The 17,666-nt window shown below is 47.3% G+C and overlaps 1 protein-coding gene across 2 annotated transcripts in view; it reads right to left on the bottom strand.

The window, feature by feature from the left end:
- Positions 1-7,861: 7,861 nt before the first annotated feature.
- Positions 7,862-17,666, bottom strand: part of AKAP10 (A-kinase anchoring protein 10) — a 114,927-nt gene continuing 105,122 nt past the window's right edge. The window contains exon 14 of one of the 2 annotated variants that reach the window (XM_079797272.1): positions 7,862-16,088. In XM_079797272.1, coding sequence (XP_079653398.1) covers positions 16,083-16,088 — 6 coding nt within the window. In that variant the 3' untranslated portion in view covers positions 7,862-16,082. The remainder of the gene's footprint in view (positions 16,089-17,666) is intronic. The other variant, XM_079797271.1, reaches the window with a different exon arrangement.

The raw sequence follows: 17,666 nt of genomic DNA, 5'->3' as shown, positions 1-17,666 counted from the left end.
CAGGAAAGGGTCCTCTGCCGCCCGGAGGCAGCCAGCCCTGGAATTCTGGGAGGAACCCCCTCCTTTTCTCACACCTTCAAAATGTAGGGTCAAGGATTTCTGCTCCCACTGCTGTGCAATTCTCTGCCTCCTTCAAAATCTGCCCAGGTGAGTGCTAGACACTGAAAATTGGGAGGCTTCGAAAATTAAGAGTAAATGAAGCAAGTTTGCACATACACACAAAAATTAATTTGGAGATGACTTCTTAACCTCTGAAAGATTCTCTATAGTGTATTTTATAAGTATTTAAATAGGCTACAGGATTAAATGTATCAAAATTCACTAAAAAAATAGCTCTTCCAGAATATGTATCTTATGGGTGTAGGACCCTGAACGTCACCTCCCATGCCTCAGTTTCCTTATCTGTAAAATGAAGATAACAGCAACTTCCTCCTTGAGTTGTTAAGAGGATTAGGTGAGTTAAATGTGAAAGATCCTAGAGCAGTGCCCGGCTGGTACACAGCACTATTTAAACATTTGTTAGGTAAGTCAAGTGAGATCAAAGCTGGCCCTAGGCAGGATCCTCCCCGCTTCCGTCCTCGGCCCACTCCCAGGTGGATCTTAGGTGAACGGAAGCCAAGCTTTCTCCTTCTAGGGTGAGCCATCTACACCCATGTGAGTGGTTTATCTAACCCAATGTCTGGAGAATTCACTTCTGTTTAAAACATTCAACTGAGTAAATTTTAACTATCTTGTTGGTTTCATGCAATGACTCACGAATCAGGCAGTCTTCCATTTAGCAGATGGAAGGAGCTGCAGCAAATGAAAGACTTAATAGGCAGAGGGACAAGAGATTATAGTGGCCAAAATCGAACTGGTCGTTGCAAGGTCACTTAGTTTAGGGAGTGGCAGGGTCTATCAGGCAGATAACCTCACTGGTGCTGACCACGTGATTCACGATTGACTGGCTAAGATTCCGTTTCTGGGAAACCCCGAACTAATTACACCTCCACTTGGGGACATGGAGCTTAAGCGTAGCTACAAGATTTTGGACCTGTTGTCTTATTTTAACACTGCCCATAAACTTTCTCTGAGGAGGCGATAAGTATAACACTTTGGACAGCAGGGGAGAAAGGGGAGTGGCTAAGACACCTGAGCCGGGCCTGGCAGCCTTTCCCACACAGTTCCCAGCGGCAGCCAACCCCAGGGAGACGGGGAACCCGCCCACGCTCCCAGAGGCACGGAAGCTGCCGGCTGCAGGTCTGTCCCTGAGGCCCTTCCTTGGTCTCAGTACCTGAGGGAGCAGCATGCCCACCTCCTGCTGGCTGCCTCCGCATCCAGAGGAAGACAGGTGTGCCTTTGCCAGCTAAACTGATGCATAATTCAGGGCATCAGCGTCTCGGAGCTTGTGCTGTGGGATATGATTCATAACCTGGCCCTGTTCACAAGGTCATATCCGCCAGGAAATGAAGCTAATCCTATCTAATAAAAGAGAAGCATGCAAATTGACCATACCTCCACTACGCCCACAAGCCACACCCACCAGCCAATCAGGAGTGCGTATGCAAATTTACCCAACAAATATGGTGGCAGCCATAGAGCTGGAGCAAGCAGGAGGCTTGGGTTGCCCCTGGCAATGGAGGAAGCCAAGCTTCCCACCCTCCCTGGCCGGCCCTGGCCTCCGCTCAAGGCTACAAAGTTTCAATTATAGAAGATAAATAAATCCCAGATACCAGGGCCTTCGTTTGGGTCGCCGGGGGGCGTGACTGGCCTGCAAACCACCACAGGCCCCTTGCCCAGGCCGCCCCATGCCCCAAGGAAACCCCCACCCTGATCCAGGACACCCTTCAGGGCAAACCAGCCAGCCCCCACCCATGCACCAGGCCTCTATCCTATCTAATCCTATCTAATAAAAGAATAATATGCAAATTGACCATCACTCCAACACACAAGATGGCTGCCCCCATGTGGTCAAAGATGGCTGCCCCCATGTGGACACAAGATGGCCGCCACCAGATGGCCAGCAGGTGAGGGAAGTTGGGAGGGACCAGGCCTGCAAGGGAGGGCAGTTGGGGGCGATCAAGCCTGCAGGGGAGGGCAGTTAGGGGTAACCAAGCTGGCAGAGGAGGGAAGTTGGGAGCGACTGGGCCTGCAGGGAAGGGCAGTTGCGGGGGACCCAGGCCTGCAGGGGAGAGCAGTTAGGGGTGACCAGGCCTGCAGGGGAGGGCAGTTAGGGGTGACCAGGACTTCAGGGGAGGTCAGTTAGGGGTGACCAGGACTGCAGGGGAGGGCAGTTAGGGGCAATCAGGCTGGAAGGGGAGCAGGGGCAATCAGGCTGGAAGGGGAGCAGTTAGGCATCGATCAGGCTGGCAGGGGAATGGTTAGGGGGTGATCAGGCTGGCAGGCAGAAGCGGTTAGGGGTAATCAGGAAGGCAGGCAGGCGAGCAGTTGGGAGCCAGCAGTCCTGGATTGTGAGAGGGATGTCCAACTGCTCGTTTAGGCCCTATCCCGGAAGTCCTGGTCACCCCGGTAGGATAGGGCCTAAATGGGCAGTTGGACATCCCTCGAGGGGTCCCAGATTGGAGAGGGTGCAGGCTGGGCTGAAGGACACCCCCTCCCTGTGCACGAATTTCGTGCACCAGGCCTCTAGTAATTAATATACAATTTTGAACTGTTTATATTTAATGTCATCAGAATTACAATCCCACTCGAGGACATCATGGAGATGTTTAAGAAGTCACAGAGGCCCTTAATTCAGACCTGCATCACATCTTGTGCGCACAGACCAAGCATGGGTCCCCTGGCACACCACTGCTTTAAAAAGAAAATGTGCAGCTTACACACTGACAGAGTTCTGACCTTGTGGCTCATTACTGAAGAGAAGTTGTACGGGGAGCTTTGCTGAGGAAATATTTAGTTAGGACTCTATCAGTAGCAAATAACAAACACCAAATGTGATAAAGCAAAAAAATAACAAAGGAATGTGGATAAAGACACAGGTGTGCGCCTCAGTCTCAGACGGATCCTCTGCAGCAAGCTTCCCGCAGACGGGAGCCCACAGAGGACTGCTTCTGGCAGGCCCTGGCTCCTGCTGCTTTGCCTCCACGTGCCTTCGACAAGGACGGAAGCACTAACAGGGGCCAGCCTCAAACCCACATTCTTCAGGCGGGGATCCCAGGTGGCCCGCTGAGGCGAGGTGCACTGATGGACCTTAACCAAGTGTCTCCCAACGGCGCCGGCCCTGCTCGCACCGGCCGAGTATGGGGGTTCAAGTTGCTCTGCGGTCCCAACACTTTGAGCGCGGTCAGTCCTTTTACCCAGTTGGTGGCGTGTATTTGTGTGTCCTAGTCTCTGGGGATGTGGTGAAGGGAACTGTTCTTGGAAGAGCCTCTCACACTTTCCTCTGGGTGCTCGTGAAGTCAGGTTGTGGGGGTTCTCCAGAGGAGGTGCCCGGCGAAGGCTCAGGGAGGACAGCAGGCCTGCCGCTCCTCCTGCCGCTCCTCCTGCGCTCCACCCTCCCACCCTCCCTCCCAGCCCCGTCACCCAGTGCTGAGAGCGGGCCTCAGTGCGTCTCAGGGCTTTCCCTCTGGTTCCCTGGTCTCTGCTTTTCCTGCACCACACGCAGTTAGAACCCATGAGCTTCCTTCCCAAGAGGCCTGCAGTCAGGACACAGCATTCACTTCCTCTTGAATTGGGTGAGGACATGGATCAGCAATTCTCACCACAGTGGGGAGGGAAGGAAATCGGTTTGCCGTCTTGGCAATTACACAGCTATAAATAAGTTCTCATGGTCAGAGCGGCTTCTAATGAGGAACCCAGGTCCGCACAAATGTTGGATCTTCGTTATGAAAGCAGACGGCACAGGGTCCAGAGAGGAGGCAGGGCCGAAGACCCCAGCAAGCATCGGCCCAATGTGGAACTGGACCCACTTCCATGCAAAGAGCACTGTGGAGACAAGCTCTGGCCTCTTTGGTGTGGCTTCCACCACTAGCCTGAGCTCCCCAAACGTTTTCATCTCAGACACCCTTCTAATTAAAATTTTCTTTTTTCATTTTTAAAATGTTTTGAAGATCTCCAAATAACTAGTTTGTGTGGGTTTTACCTATTGACATACACTGTATCAGAAGTTAAAACAAAAATGCTTGCCCTGGCCAGTTTTGCTCAGTGGATAGAGCATCGGCCTGCAGACTGAAAGGTCCTGGGTTTGATTCCTTTCAAGGACACATGCCAGGGTTTTGGGCTCAATCCCTAGTAGGGGGTGTGCAGGAGGCAGCCAATCAATGATTCTCATCATTGATGTTTCTCTCTCTCCCTCTCCCTTCCTCTCTGAAATCAATAAAAATATATTTTTAAAAAACATAAAAATGCTTAAAATATTTTTATTTAAAAATAATACATATTAATATTAACATAAATTACATTTTATATGTAATTATCTTATATAATAAAGAAGTAATATGCAAATTGGCCATCACTCCAACACACAAGATGATCGCCCCCATGTGTTCAAAGATGGCTACCACAAAATGGCTGGCAGGGGAGGGCAGTTGGGGGGAACCAGGCCTGCAGGGAAGGGCAGTTGTGGGGGACCCAGGCCTGCAGGGGAGGGCAGTTGGGGGTGACCAGGCATGCAGGGGAGGGCAGTTGGGGGCGACCGGGCTGGCAGGGGAGGGCAGTTAGGGGCAATCAAGTCGGCAGAGGAGCAGTTAGGCGTCAATCAGACTGGCAGGGGAGTGGTTCAGGGTGATCAGGCTGGTAGGCAGAAGTGGTTAGGGGCAATCAGGCAGGCAGGCAGGCGAGCGGTTGGGAGCCAGCAGTCCTGGATTGTGAGAGGGATGTCCGACTGCCTGTTTAGGCCGGATTGGGCCTAAATGGGTAGTCGGACATCCCTCGAAGGGTCCCAGATTGGAGAGGGTGCAGGCTGGGCTGAGGGACACAATTTCGTGCACCGGGCCTCTAGTCCTATATAATAAAAGGCTAATATGCAAATAGACTGAACAGCGGAACAACCGAACAACTGATCGCTATGATGTGCGCTGACCACCAGGTGGCGCACGTGGAACATGGTCGACGTCAGCAGCAGGCAGCAGAGTGCGGAACATGGCAGGCATCGGCTGTGGGGAGATGGTGGAGCAGGTGGGCAGGGGTGCCAGACCAAGGCAGGGCGCCAGTCACTGTCATCGGGGCGAGCCTCTGGTGGTTACTGAAAATTATTTGCTCCTGCATGCCACGGTCCTGCCCGGCGCTTGCACCTGCTGCCGGCGCCGGCCCCGCTCGCACCCACTGCCAGCGCCGGAGCCGCTACTTGCACCCACTGTCAGTGCTCAGCGCCATCAGGGGATGTGAGTGGTGGCTGCCGGCCCCCATCGCCCCTCAGGGCTTCTCCACCTCCCCCTGCTCCTGAGGGGTGTTTGGGGCAGCAGCTGCCACTCATACCCACTGATGGCACCGGCCCTGCTCGCACCCGCTGCTGGCACAGAGTGATTGGGGGAGGTGCCAGCAGTGCATGGGAGCAGTGATGGCAGGAGCAGGGCTGCTGGCAGACGGGACTGGGGGCCGCAGTGGGAAGGGCCGGGCAGGGGCACAGAGGATGGGCTGAGACCCAGCCCTGTGCCCACCGCAGCCTCACAGCCCAGTTCCTTTCAATGTCCACGAATTCATGCACTGGGCCCCTAGTGAAAATAAAAAAATATATACTTTTAAAACAAAAAAATTTAGTTGGATGTTGTTGTTTGGCATTTTTGCAAATCTTTTTTATCTGGCTAAACAGAAGACAGCTGGATTCTCATTCATCTGTTGTTTGGGCTGAACATGAAGAAATTCTGGGCTCAACTATGTAGTTAGAAAAGGGAAGAGTGTTTTGATAGCTTTTTGGAAATTATCAAGCTCACAGTGGTAAATAAGTTTTCCAAAATTCTAATTTTTGCATGAAAATTCAAATTTTATCCTTTGCAGTAAATACTGTCAGTGTTTTCTTCTTGAAGTGATGGGCTCACTTCACTCATTTTCAAGAAAATGCCTTTTAAACACCCAAGTCCGCACGAACAGTTGTCAGTTCTTTCCAGGTGCCCAGGGCAGCAGTGGCGAGTGCTGCTCACACGCAAACACGCGTGGAAGTGCGTTTCCTGGAGACAACCATGATACTCCCGTGTGCAGATGTGTTTTATGCGTGCTTCCCTTTTACCCCACATTTAAAAAAGTACTTGCAGATTGAAATTTAATGAAATAATTGTTACTGCTTCATCAGGACATTTTTTTAAAAATATATTTTATTGATTTTTTACAGAGAGGAAGAGAGAGGGATAGAGTTAGAAACATCGATGAGAGAGAAACATCGATCAGCCGCCTCCTGCACACCCCCCACTGGGGATGCGCCTGCAACCAAGGCACATGCCCCTGACTGGAATCGAACCCGGGACCCTTGAGTCCGCAGGCCGACGCTCTATCCACTGAGCCAAACCGGCCTCGGCTCATCAGGACATTCTTATGAGAAATTGGCTTCTTAAAAATTTTGTCAATCCTCACTCAAAGATATTTTTTCCATTGATTTTTAGAGCAAGTGGAAGGGAGGGAGGGGAGGCAGGAGAGAGGAAAAGTGACAGAGGAAGAGAGATGTGAGAGCCACATCAACTGGTTGCCTCCTGAATGATCCCTGACCAGGGCCTGTGATCGAACCTGCAACCCAGGAATGTGCCCTTGACTGGTAATCGAACTGTGACTTCCTGGTTCACAGGTACTCAACCACTGAACCACACTAGCCAAGGCCTGGCCTTTTTTCTTTTCTTTTCTTTTTTTATGTCAAGTGCGTGGTGGTGAGAATACAATGATTAGGTACAACTTGGTGTCACTGTCTAGATTCCTGCTACAGTGCCGGAAACTTTACCCACCATTGCTTCTATACGATGAGAGCAGATATTCACATGGTGAAAAGGCAATTAATGTCCTAGTGTTAATATGAAACAGTTTAACGTTGTGGACCTCCCGGAGGGTCTCAGGGACACTCAGACACCTGCAAATCACACCTTGTGAACTGCTGAACCAGCACAAGAGAGACATACAGTGTTTGTTTTTAAAAATATTTTTATTGATTTCAGAAAGGAAGGCAGAGGGAGCAAGAAATAGAAACATCAATGATGAGAGAATCACTGGTGGGCTGCCTCCTGCACGCCCCACACTGGGGACTGAGCCCACAACCTGGGCTTCTGCCCTAACCAAGAATCGGACCTCTTGGTTCATAGGTGGATGCTCAACCACTGAGCCAAGCAAGCTGGGCGAGACGTACAGTATTATCAGCCATTGCTAGAACAGGTAGGGACCCCTTCAGCTTCTACTAGTAAGTCTAAGGCACAGGAAGGCTTAGTTCAGGTCCTGGGCAGATGGAAGGCCATTAGCTGGGCCTGGTTCATTTAAAACAGACCCGCCCCCCAGCCCTTTCCTGGGAAGCGCTCACACATTTGCTGAGCAGCTGGGGCCAGAACTGACCCACACTCATGCCCAATTGGATGCTGTTTGAGGTGTGCTCAGGGGAACTCAGATGGAAATCAGGGAGGTTCTGGAGGATAGGAGAAAGTGAGCCAGGACTTCCTTAGGCAGATTGTGGGAAGGGCACTTTAAATTGTGGGCACTGTTTGAGCAAAGGCATCGGCTCTGAAGTGTAAACGGCCCCTGAGGAAAGAGTGGGGAGCAGTGCAGTTTAAGGTCTAGTGGCCCAAGATGTAGGATGCTAGGTCAGTTAGGGCTGTAAATGCTAAACAAGGAATTTGGACTTTACTCAGCAGGCAACAGGGAGTTTGTTAATGATATGTGATCTTATATTTAAGGCAAATGAAAAAAAATTAAGGTATCGACCTGAGTAAACGTTTAGGAATGTTGACAAAATAGTCAGATGTCTAGTTATAATATCTAATTTATTTAGTTACACATGCATGTTTAAAATAACATTATATACAATACAGTAATACAAAATATTGCTTTTTCCCTCCATTCACATTTCAAGTAAAAATTTTATTCAAACTCTCTACATGCATCCTGGTGTCAATGTCTTCATCATAGAGCCACAGTCCTGCAGCGCCTCTCCCTCACTGCGTCTAAGTTGTCTGGGAGGCAGCATTTTAAAACACTTGAACGACAGTCATTGGGAAGTCTGATCCAGGCTATGACGTTAGGACAGCCCCGCCCCAACTTATCATGGAGGTGCATGTTTGTGATCCTTACAACAAACTACGTACTCACTTATTGCTTTTGAAATTGCTCTTTAAAAGGCCGGTGTACAAAACTTTACTCTTATAATAGTGAGGGAATACCCCCTGGAATAGTTACCAAATTTCTTACCTCCCCTCCTTTAACTCACCCATAGGAGGAGCTGCTAACCGTGCCTGGGCTAAAATAAGAGGAGAAACCGGAGGTAGAGCAGTTGTGGAGGACTGCGCCTGGTTATGGGTGTGTCTGCGAGGAAAGTATGTTTTGGGAACAGAAAAGGAAGGAGCTCTGGGTCAGTTTCTTGGGGTGAGAAGGAAGGAATGACAAAAGGTGGGCGTGGACATCAAGGACTTGGAGAAAGGCAGTGAGGGGTGGACGACGGCCTCCCCAGGGAGCGATGGAGGAGGGAGCAAGGATCCAGAGTCACCGGCCAGGAGTGGGTGGCCACGGACAATGCTGAGACCAAGTCCTGGTCTGGTTGGGGAGGAGTGGCCCGCCCATGTCAGGGCTGGGAAGGAATTACACTCTCTTGAGGGAAAAGACATGCAGATGTCCTGGGGAAAGACTGTGGATTACAAAAGGGGGGGTGGTCCACCTAGACTTTGCAGGCCCCCTGCTCCCCAACAGGTTCCTTGCTCACTTCCATAATAGGCAGCTGATGAGTTGTCATTATTTGCTTTCTAGACAGCAAGGAGAGCAGGCAGAATGTATGTCCTGGTTCTGCTGCTGTATCCGCAAGTAAAACAGGCACAAAACAGGCCTCAGGAAGCATGTGCTGAAGAAGGAAAGAGGAGGGACAATTGAAGAGGGAAGAGAGGAAGGAGGAGGTACCGGCAGCCTAAGTGAGGGACTTGCAAAGGACAGCAGGAAGAGACAGGTCAGGAAAGGCACGGCCAGGACCTCAGAGGGCAATTGGCATCAAGGCCCTGGGGGACACGCTGAAAGGAAATGGACCAGACTGCATGTGAGCAAAAGGTGCCACTGGAACCTGGGTGTGGTCCCAACAGCCTCAAGGCTCAGCCAGGAGGAATGTGTCACCCGCACCATCTCCAGCAAAGGCACTGGGGCTGGGGAGCTGAAGATGGTGGGGCTGGGACTGGCTTCTGTGGTCTCGGACCTGCGCACTGACTAAGACAGTGAGGTGTCTGGGAGCTCTGGGCTTTAATGAATATCTGAATACTAATAAAGGATTTATGTGCTTGTTTGAGTGGATCATGAGTAATAGGTCTCCAATTACATTTCTGAAAAGCATGGGCTTTTCCAATAAAAAGGAATAAAAATATTCACTTCCCAATTTAGAGACTTTAAGGCAGTGATTCTCAAGTGTGGTCTCTGGAGCAACAGGGGCGGCATCTGGGAATCTGTTAAAAACTCAAAGTCTCAGGCTCTACCCCAGACCTACTAAGTCCCACTAAAACCCTGGGGTGAACAAGTTCTCCAGGGAACCCTGATGCATGTGAAAGTTTCAGAATGACTTCACGGTAATGGATGAAATGTATTTAATTTGCATGTATGTGTGTGTGGAAAGAGCATATACTTTATTTTTTGAAATTAAATACTCTGGGGAAATATTGGTTAATAAAATTATATAGGTTTCAAGTGTGTAATTCCATGCGACATCATCTGTGTACTGCATTGTGTGCTTACCACTGAGAGCCAAACCTTCCGTCACCATATATGTGACCCCCTTTATCCTTTACATAGGTACTCAACTTAGGAACTTTGGTCTTAGAGAGGATTTTATGAATTTGACCCCAAAGCCAAGGGAAATAAAAGCAAAAATAAATTAATGGGACTATTTCAAACAAAAAAGGTTCTGCACAGAAAAATAAACCATCAAAAAACAAAAAGGCAGTTGAACAAATGGGAGAAGATATTTGCAAACAGCTCCAACAGGGGGTTAATATCCAAAATATATAAAGAACTCAAACAACTCCACATCAAAAAGACAAATAATCCAATTAAAAATGGGCAGAGGACCTGAACAGACACTTCTCCCAAGAAGACATACAAGTAGTCAACAGATATATGAAAAGATGATCAACTTCACTATTAGGGAAATGCAAATCAAAACTACAAGGAGATACTCACAACTGTTAGAATGGCCATCATCAACAAGACAAGGAGAGGATGTGGAGAAGGAGGAACCCTCATTCACTGTTGGTGGGAACGTAAACTGGTACAGACGCTATGGAAAATAGTATGGAGGTTCCTCAAAAAATTAAGATTGGAGTTACCATGACTCAGCAACCCCTCTTCTGGGTATTTCCCGAAAAACTTGAAAACATTTATTCTTAAAGATACATGCAACCCTATGTTCACTGCATTATTCATGGTGGCCAGGACATGGAAACAACCAAGTGCCCTGCGCTAGAGGACTGGGTAAGAAGGTGTGGTACAACACACAATGGAACACTGCTCAGCAGTAAGAAAAGACGAAATACTGTCATTTGCGACAACATGGAGGGACCTTGAGAATATCATGCCAAGCAAGTAAGTCAGACAAAGTCAAGAACCATATGATTTCACTCATGTGAGATACACAACTGAAAGCAACAAATGAACAACAAGACAAACAAAAACTGAAAGACACAGACAAAAGTATGGTGGTTACCAGAAGGAAAGGGGGATGTGTTTAATTTTAAAGCCACACCCCTAAATTTTTCTTAAGCATTGACATCTGCTGTACTAGTCTTTAGTGAGTACCAACCAGCAGCAAAGGAGAACAGCCAACAGCTGCAGTAGAGCAGAGCAGTGGGGAAGAGGGCAGTTTTGCCGCCAGACTTGATCCCTGGCTGTGAGACCTTGGAGAAATGCCGTTACCTCTTAAGCCTCAGCCTCCCTACTTACAACACGGGAAAAGTGCCATTTTAATATTGTCACACAGGTCAGGTGAGACGGTTATCACTGTCATCAGTAAAGTGCAGCTCAGGAGCCCATCACCGCATGGCATCAGCTCAATAGCTAGCTAGGCTTCCCCAAGGCCAGGACTTTGTGTCACAGGCAGAGACTAACTTCACAGTTCTTCTATTTGTAGTTCCTAAGAATTCACACATCCCCTACCCCTGCGGAGCCCCGGGGCTGAGAGGGGCTGAGATGATCCGTGGCCTCCTCTAAGCCTTACCCTGTGCAGAGAGACTTGCCACCATTCAGCCTCAGACAGCAAGGTGCCACCTCTGACTGTCAACCAGGGGCTCAGCACCGAGGGTCTGGTCTTGCAGTGAGCAAGCCGAGTGGCACAGCAATGGGTCCTGAGGGGCTCTGGAAGGCAGGTGCTGAAAAAGGGTGAGGTCAGAGGTCACGGGAGGGTGGAGCCCTCTTCTTGAAGGTCTCCCTAAGGGTTAGGAAAACCTGATGACTTCCAGTAGGACTTTGGAAGGACAGGGTGTTGAACAGGCTCAAGAGGTCATTTTGAGTCAAAAATACCAGCACACATTTTTGATGGAACTTCCAACGTTTATCTCCTCCTCAGTAGAATGGAAGCTCCAAGTGGCCCAGGCGTTAGTTTTACTCCTTCCTGTGTCCTTGCACCACTGCCTGGCACTTAGGAGACATTAACCCACTTCTGAGAGGGTGAGCACTTGCTAAACCAGTGGTTTTGTCATCGGAAGGAACAAAGGTTGCTCTTTGCCAAACCTCAGGTCTGGGAGGAGCCCTTGGACTCTGGTGAGCCCTCAAGGCTAGGCCCTGCTAAGAGCCACCCACGTTGGTTGGCGGCCCAGGTGCTCCTCAGCTAGAGCCCTTTTCACGAGGTGGGTGGCATGAGGGGCTCTTACTGTGATGCAGGCAAAGGCCAGCCTAGAATCATTTAGGGGTGAGCCCAAAGGTACATTCCAGGCAGGGACCTCGGCACTTGCTCCTTGGCAAGTCCTGGCTCCCTTCAAGCTGAACTTATGCCCACTCTTTCTAGGCATCGTGCCCACCCCACAGGGCCCAGCTGCCCAGCCTGTGTTCCTGTAGGTGCCCGCTGGTGTCGAGGGGTAGGGTGGGGTGGATGCACTATCACCCTGAGGCAGGGGCTTGTTTATTCCAGGTGAGTTCCAACACCCTGCCTGTGCCTGACTAGGTGGTTTGATGTTTGCACAAAATTACGAAGGCGGAAACACCACCCTGTGTGACAGGCAAGCAGACAGCTTCTGCCTCTGAACATAAAGGCCCCCAGACCCTTTGCTGCTACTGGTCCCTCCAATGCCCTCCATGGCCATTTCCACGTGCCCCAAAGCCATAGTACCAAACTTCCTACTACAAGCCAACCCCAATCCTGCCTCAGCAGAGGCCTAAGTGCCGCAGCGCTCACAGAGTGACTGTCAGTGTGGGTCTAAGTTGTAACCTTGAAGGGTTTTTCTGGGATCTACGTCCACTCAGCCAATGGCCAGAGACCGTGATCAGCATTTACAAATTTTCTAATTATTGCCCTCCACCATCTTAAGTTTGTATCAGTTACTCATTAATAGAAATGCCTTCTATTTTGGGGGGCTTATTACAGTTGCTAAAAGTGGCGATGGTTTGTCCTTCAGAAGGATGCTGGGAAATATGAAAGGCCTGAGTGCTAATGGGGACTATCCCACAACAGGGCAAGGACTCGCCCTTTTCCTGGGCAGGGAACTTGTCCCTAAAAAAGAGGGAGTGTCTTTTAGTTCTATTAGTTTAGGATTCCATTTGGAGAGAATACACAAAATGACCAAGACTGACTAAGGAAATATTCTCCAGAATTCAGTGGTACTTGGCACACACAATCATTAGTAATTAGAGCAGCCTGGTAGCATTTTACTAAGGGCCTTTTGAGCGCATGCAACCAAAGTTCACTTTAGACTGGTTTCAAAAAGCCAAAATTCATTCTAAGGCTGCCTGAGGGGTTAATGGAGTCCACAGCAAGGCTCTCCAGCTGGACCTCGACCCCAGCAAGTCCTCAGGGCTACCAGGGCAGCTGCTTTCTGAGACCCGCTTTCTCTCTGTACGTCTACTTCTAAACCTCTCTGCCTGTCCATGCAGTGCTGGCTAAAGTGTCCTAACTTTTTTTTTTTTTGCAAAGTCTGGTATCCCTTATTCCCCCTGCAAAATTCTTAAGATAAAGAATTTTCTTGGGCATGTTTGGACGAGAAGTTCAACCCTGGTCCAACAGACTGCTTGCTATGTGGGAGAGGGGAGGGAAAAGGTCAGTGTATGCGAACATGGTCCCTACTCCTGTTAAGAGTGAGGGCACAGTCCAGGCGAGCCAGGCAGGTACCCCAAACAAAGTCATTAGAGTGAGGTCAGCCACTTCAGGTGCTTAGCTATCAGTACTTAAATGAAACAGCAAAAAGTATGTAACTTTCTACAGTTCAGTGACCTTCCCCTCCAAATCCCTACTGAACTAGTCAAAGTTTTAGTTCAGTAAATTACTTACATTTCATAAAGCTCTAATGAATACTGAAGCCAAGTAGAAAGCTACAAAGTATTGCTTCCTGTTTATTGCTCTTCACTGGACTGGGTTCTATCTGCTTCTTACTTTTATCAAATCTTTCAGGAGTGATAAGGACAGATCAAGTTGCAAAGCTATCACTTTCTTACTATTTTCCTAACAATTTGCATTGATCTCAACAACGTAAGGATCGATATTTAACTAATTCCTTGAACTTATAAAAACCTTTCCAGGGAATCACATTTTTTTTTTTTTAATCCTCAACAAGAATATTTTTCCATTGATTTTTAGAGAGTGGAGGAGGGAAAGACAGAGAGAAATATTCATGTGATAGAAACACATAAATTGGTTGTCTCCTGCACAATCCCTGACCAGGGCCTGGGCTGGGGAGGAGCCTACAACCCAGGTACGCACCCTTGACAGGAATCAAACCTGGGACCCTTCAGTCAGCAGGCCGATGCTCTACCTACTGAGCCAAACTGGCTAGGGCAGGAATCACATTTTGTGGGCACACTGCACATAGCCTGGAACACAGTGGGTAATCAAAGTAAGTACAAGGATCTACTTTAGATCACATATTAAATCTGGCAAATATTTCAGGTCACATTCTGCTTCTGTCCCATGGCAGGTGGGGCAGACAAAGTAACCGAGTCTCGAACTTACTATCCTTCCTAGAAGAAGCCTATAACTACTAACATCCCTAGCTCAGAGGCACAAAATGTACACAAAGAATTGATCAGATGATATCTTAATGAAAAGCACTAATTTAAATAGCCTAGAGCTTCACAGAAATTGTTATTCCAAAACATGCAGAGGCAGCAAGAGTCACCCAAAACCACACTTTATCCTATGACCTTTATGTTGCTTTTCTTTGATTTAAAGATTGAAGCAAAGTGAAATAGATGGAAATATTTTGTTAAAAGAACAAAATTAGTCACAGAACATACACCTCGTAAAACATTAGGTCTAAGTCCAGTAGTGGCTCATGTTCTGGGGTTTTGTAAAGCAAATGGAAATATTTGGAAGAATCTACAATTTTAATAGAAGAGCTGTAAATGCCCTGAAAGCAGAAAGTTGACACAATTTTAAATATAATTCAGATATATATTTAAAATCAAACACAATTAAATAGAATATGGTTTAAGTACATGAATACTTCAGCTCTAGAAGAATAACAGAGGTGGTACATAGTACCAAAAACTTACACACAGCCTCTTGCTTCTTCTGTTGATGAAACAGTGTGCCTCTCTCTATACAATCAAATATTGCAGTGGAATAAATTCTCTATTCATTCAAGACTTTCTCAAGGACAGAGGTGATTAATAATTATATATATATACACACACACACATATATATATATATGTGTCTGTGTTTGTGTTTTTTTGCAAAGTCTAAGCACAAGCAGTCATACCTAAGAATACTCTTTCCCCTAAAGCAGTCTCATGTGGTGGGAACCACTGCATCGCCTGGCCAGCGGAGTGTGTTCACCAATGTGGCAGCCCATCAGCAGACCCAGGAGCCAACGGAGCAGAAGAGCAGCTAGGCATCCTCTTACTGTCCTAGAGACAGGCGTACTTTCCAGCTCAGAGCAAAGAAAGGGGAGGCAATTAAAAGTGAGTGCTTTTCCTCCCCCCAGACCCCGCCCTCTCACTTTCTTAATAAACATTGCTCAGGGTACCACAGAGGGACACTGGAGTGACCGTTATGATGTATTCTGAAGGGAAGTTAGATGACCCGGAGCACGGAACTCCAGCGGAGCAAGTCCTAATGCTTGCAGCACAAGAGATTCGCCCTTTGGTTAGCAGGTGAGAGACCGGCTGTAAGTATACTGCATCTCAGGAGCCATTAAAATGTGAAAATTGGATACTGTCACCAAAAGGAAGGACAATGTCACTCGGACTTGACCTGTGACATATCAGCTTCCTTCCAAACCAATACCTTTGTGCAGGCAGACTACACAGTGAGCCTCGCCCCGTGCCACTGAGGAACAGGGTCTGAGCACCGCACCACCACCCCAGCTGCCCGGCTCTCTCAGAGGGCTGACTCCCACTTGTTTCAAGAGGCCAAAGCAAAGCACCTCTGGTACCTACTTTACGATGCCATTGAGGGTGGGTGACCACTACAGAATGTGCATCAACTATCAGCTCTCCGCTTACCTGCCCGCCACAGTATGTGGTCCCTGTCTATTCCAGTGGACTAAAACTCTCTCATTAATGGGTTATTGCCATTAGAAAACTACTAATTTTCTAGTAATGTAAACAATACCACTTTGTCTCTTTATGACTTTCGCTTGTGAACATCATGTGCAGCAAATACGTCTACGTGTCACTCTGCTTATGGTGGAAGTCCAAGATTGTCGGCCATTCTTGTTGGGAACAACAGCTGATACACCAGAGAAAAGAAACACAGAGCTTTGTTTTCACTGGCTGTGTTAAAAATCCAACCAAAGGAAAAACGTTCTTATTTTTCAAAAGCAGATTTCCTTTATCTCAGGGATTGAATCATAGCTGGAAAAGAAAAAGAAAAAGAAAAAGGTCAGGTATATTTACAACCAGGGATACAGGATGTTACAGACTAAGGAAGAAGGGAACCAACACTTAGTGAATGTTTATTACACACCAGTTCCGACTACTACCCGTGAGGTAAAACACTACTATCTTTATTTACAAATGTGTGAACGAAAGTTTAAAGAGGTTAAGTAATTCACTCTAAGGTTACTACGTAACAAGGACTGGCACCCAGAATTGCTTTTATCTTTCCGTTTTGGCAATAGATATTAGAACAAAATATCTACTTTCTGACAGTCTAATTCTGCCTCTAGGAATGAACTCAACAGCATACTTCTAAGAGAGGGCAAGGACTTGCATACACAGACACTCATTAGAAGATTGTTTGTAACAGGGAAAAACCCAAATCAACCTAAATGACCATTAAGTGAAGGAAGAACCACGATATGAAAGTCAAATGCCCTAGGAAGAAAAATGACCACACTTGTGAGGCCGAGTGCCAGTTTGCTCGCAGGACTGGGAGGAGACAGACATCATGGTCCGTGTTATTTGTGAGATGGGACAACCACACAGGAAACAATTCAGTAATGCTTGTAAGGCAGTTTATGTTCAATGCCAAGTACTCTTTAGGCAAATGCAAAGTAGCAGATTCAAAACAGAGAGGTAGCAACACAGGATAAAGAGGACTTCTCACGTTCATAAAATCATGGAATGAGAGTTAGAAGGGGATCTTATGAGATTTTTCTTGTCCAATTTCTCTGATCTACTTACTGGTGAGAAAATAAGAGACAGAAAAAGGATAATTTGCAAAAGGTCACACATATTGACTAAAAATGCGCTAAACTAGTATTGCTGGCCTCGTGCTTTTTCCACGCCAGTACACTGCTGATCCCCAGAGGACATGCAAGACAGACACCCTGGCTAGCCAAAGAGAAGGCCCAGCAAGCTTAAAAAAACCCCAAATGCTGCAAAATATATGTGTATCTAAAAAATGAAAAGCACATGGTAATAAAATCTGAATATACCTCAAATGAAAAGCCTAATTTTATACATCTGCTTTCCAAAAATGGTTTTTCTTTTCTTTTTTTAATCCAGTGGAACCTCAGTTCTTGATCTTAATTTGTTCCAGAAGGCTGTTCGAGAAGTGATTTGTTCAAAAATCAAATCATTTTCCCCCGTTAGAAATAATGTCAATTATTTCGTTCCAGACCTCTAAACAATTCCCTGTTTTAATCTTTCTTATATTCAGTAAAAGTCTAATGCACTATTTAATCTATAAACAAACACTTCATTTCTTAAATTTATAGCCTTAAAGGAATCACTTCCAGCCCTCATTCCAGGAGTCTTTCATGATTCAGCAGGTGGCTTCTTCTCTTGCTGTCACTGGCTACCTGCTTTTCATTTATCCAAATCAACAACAGTTTTTAAAAAAAGTATATTTTTATTGATTTCAGAGAGAAAGGGAGGAGCATGAGATAGAAACATCAATGATGAGAGAGAATTATTGATTGGCTGCCTCCTGCATGCCCCACACTGGGGATCGAGCCCACAACCTGGGCATGTGCCCTTGACCGGAAT

Source organism: Cnephaeus nilssonii, assembly GCF_951640355.1.
Source record: "Cnephaeus nilssonii genome assembly, chromosome: 19".
Lineage (NCBI taxonomy): Eukaryota > Metazoa > Chordata > Mammalia > Chiroptera > Vespertilionidae > Cnephaeus > Cnephaeus nilssonii.
This window is presented reverse-complemented; position numbering and strand designations above follow the sequence as displayed.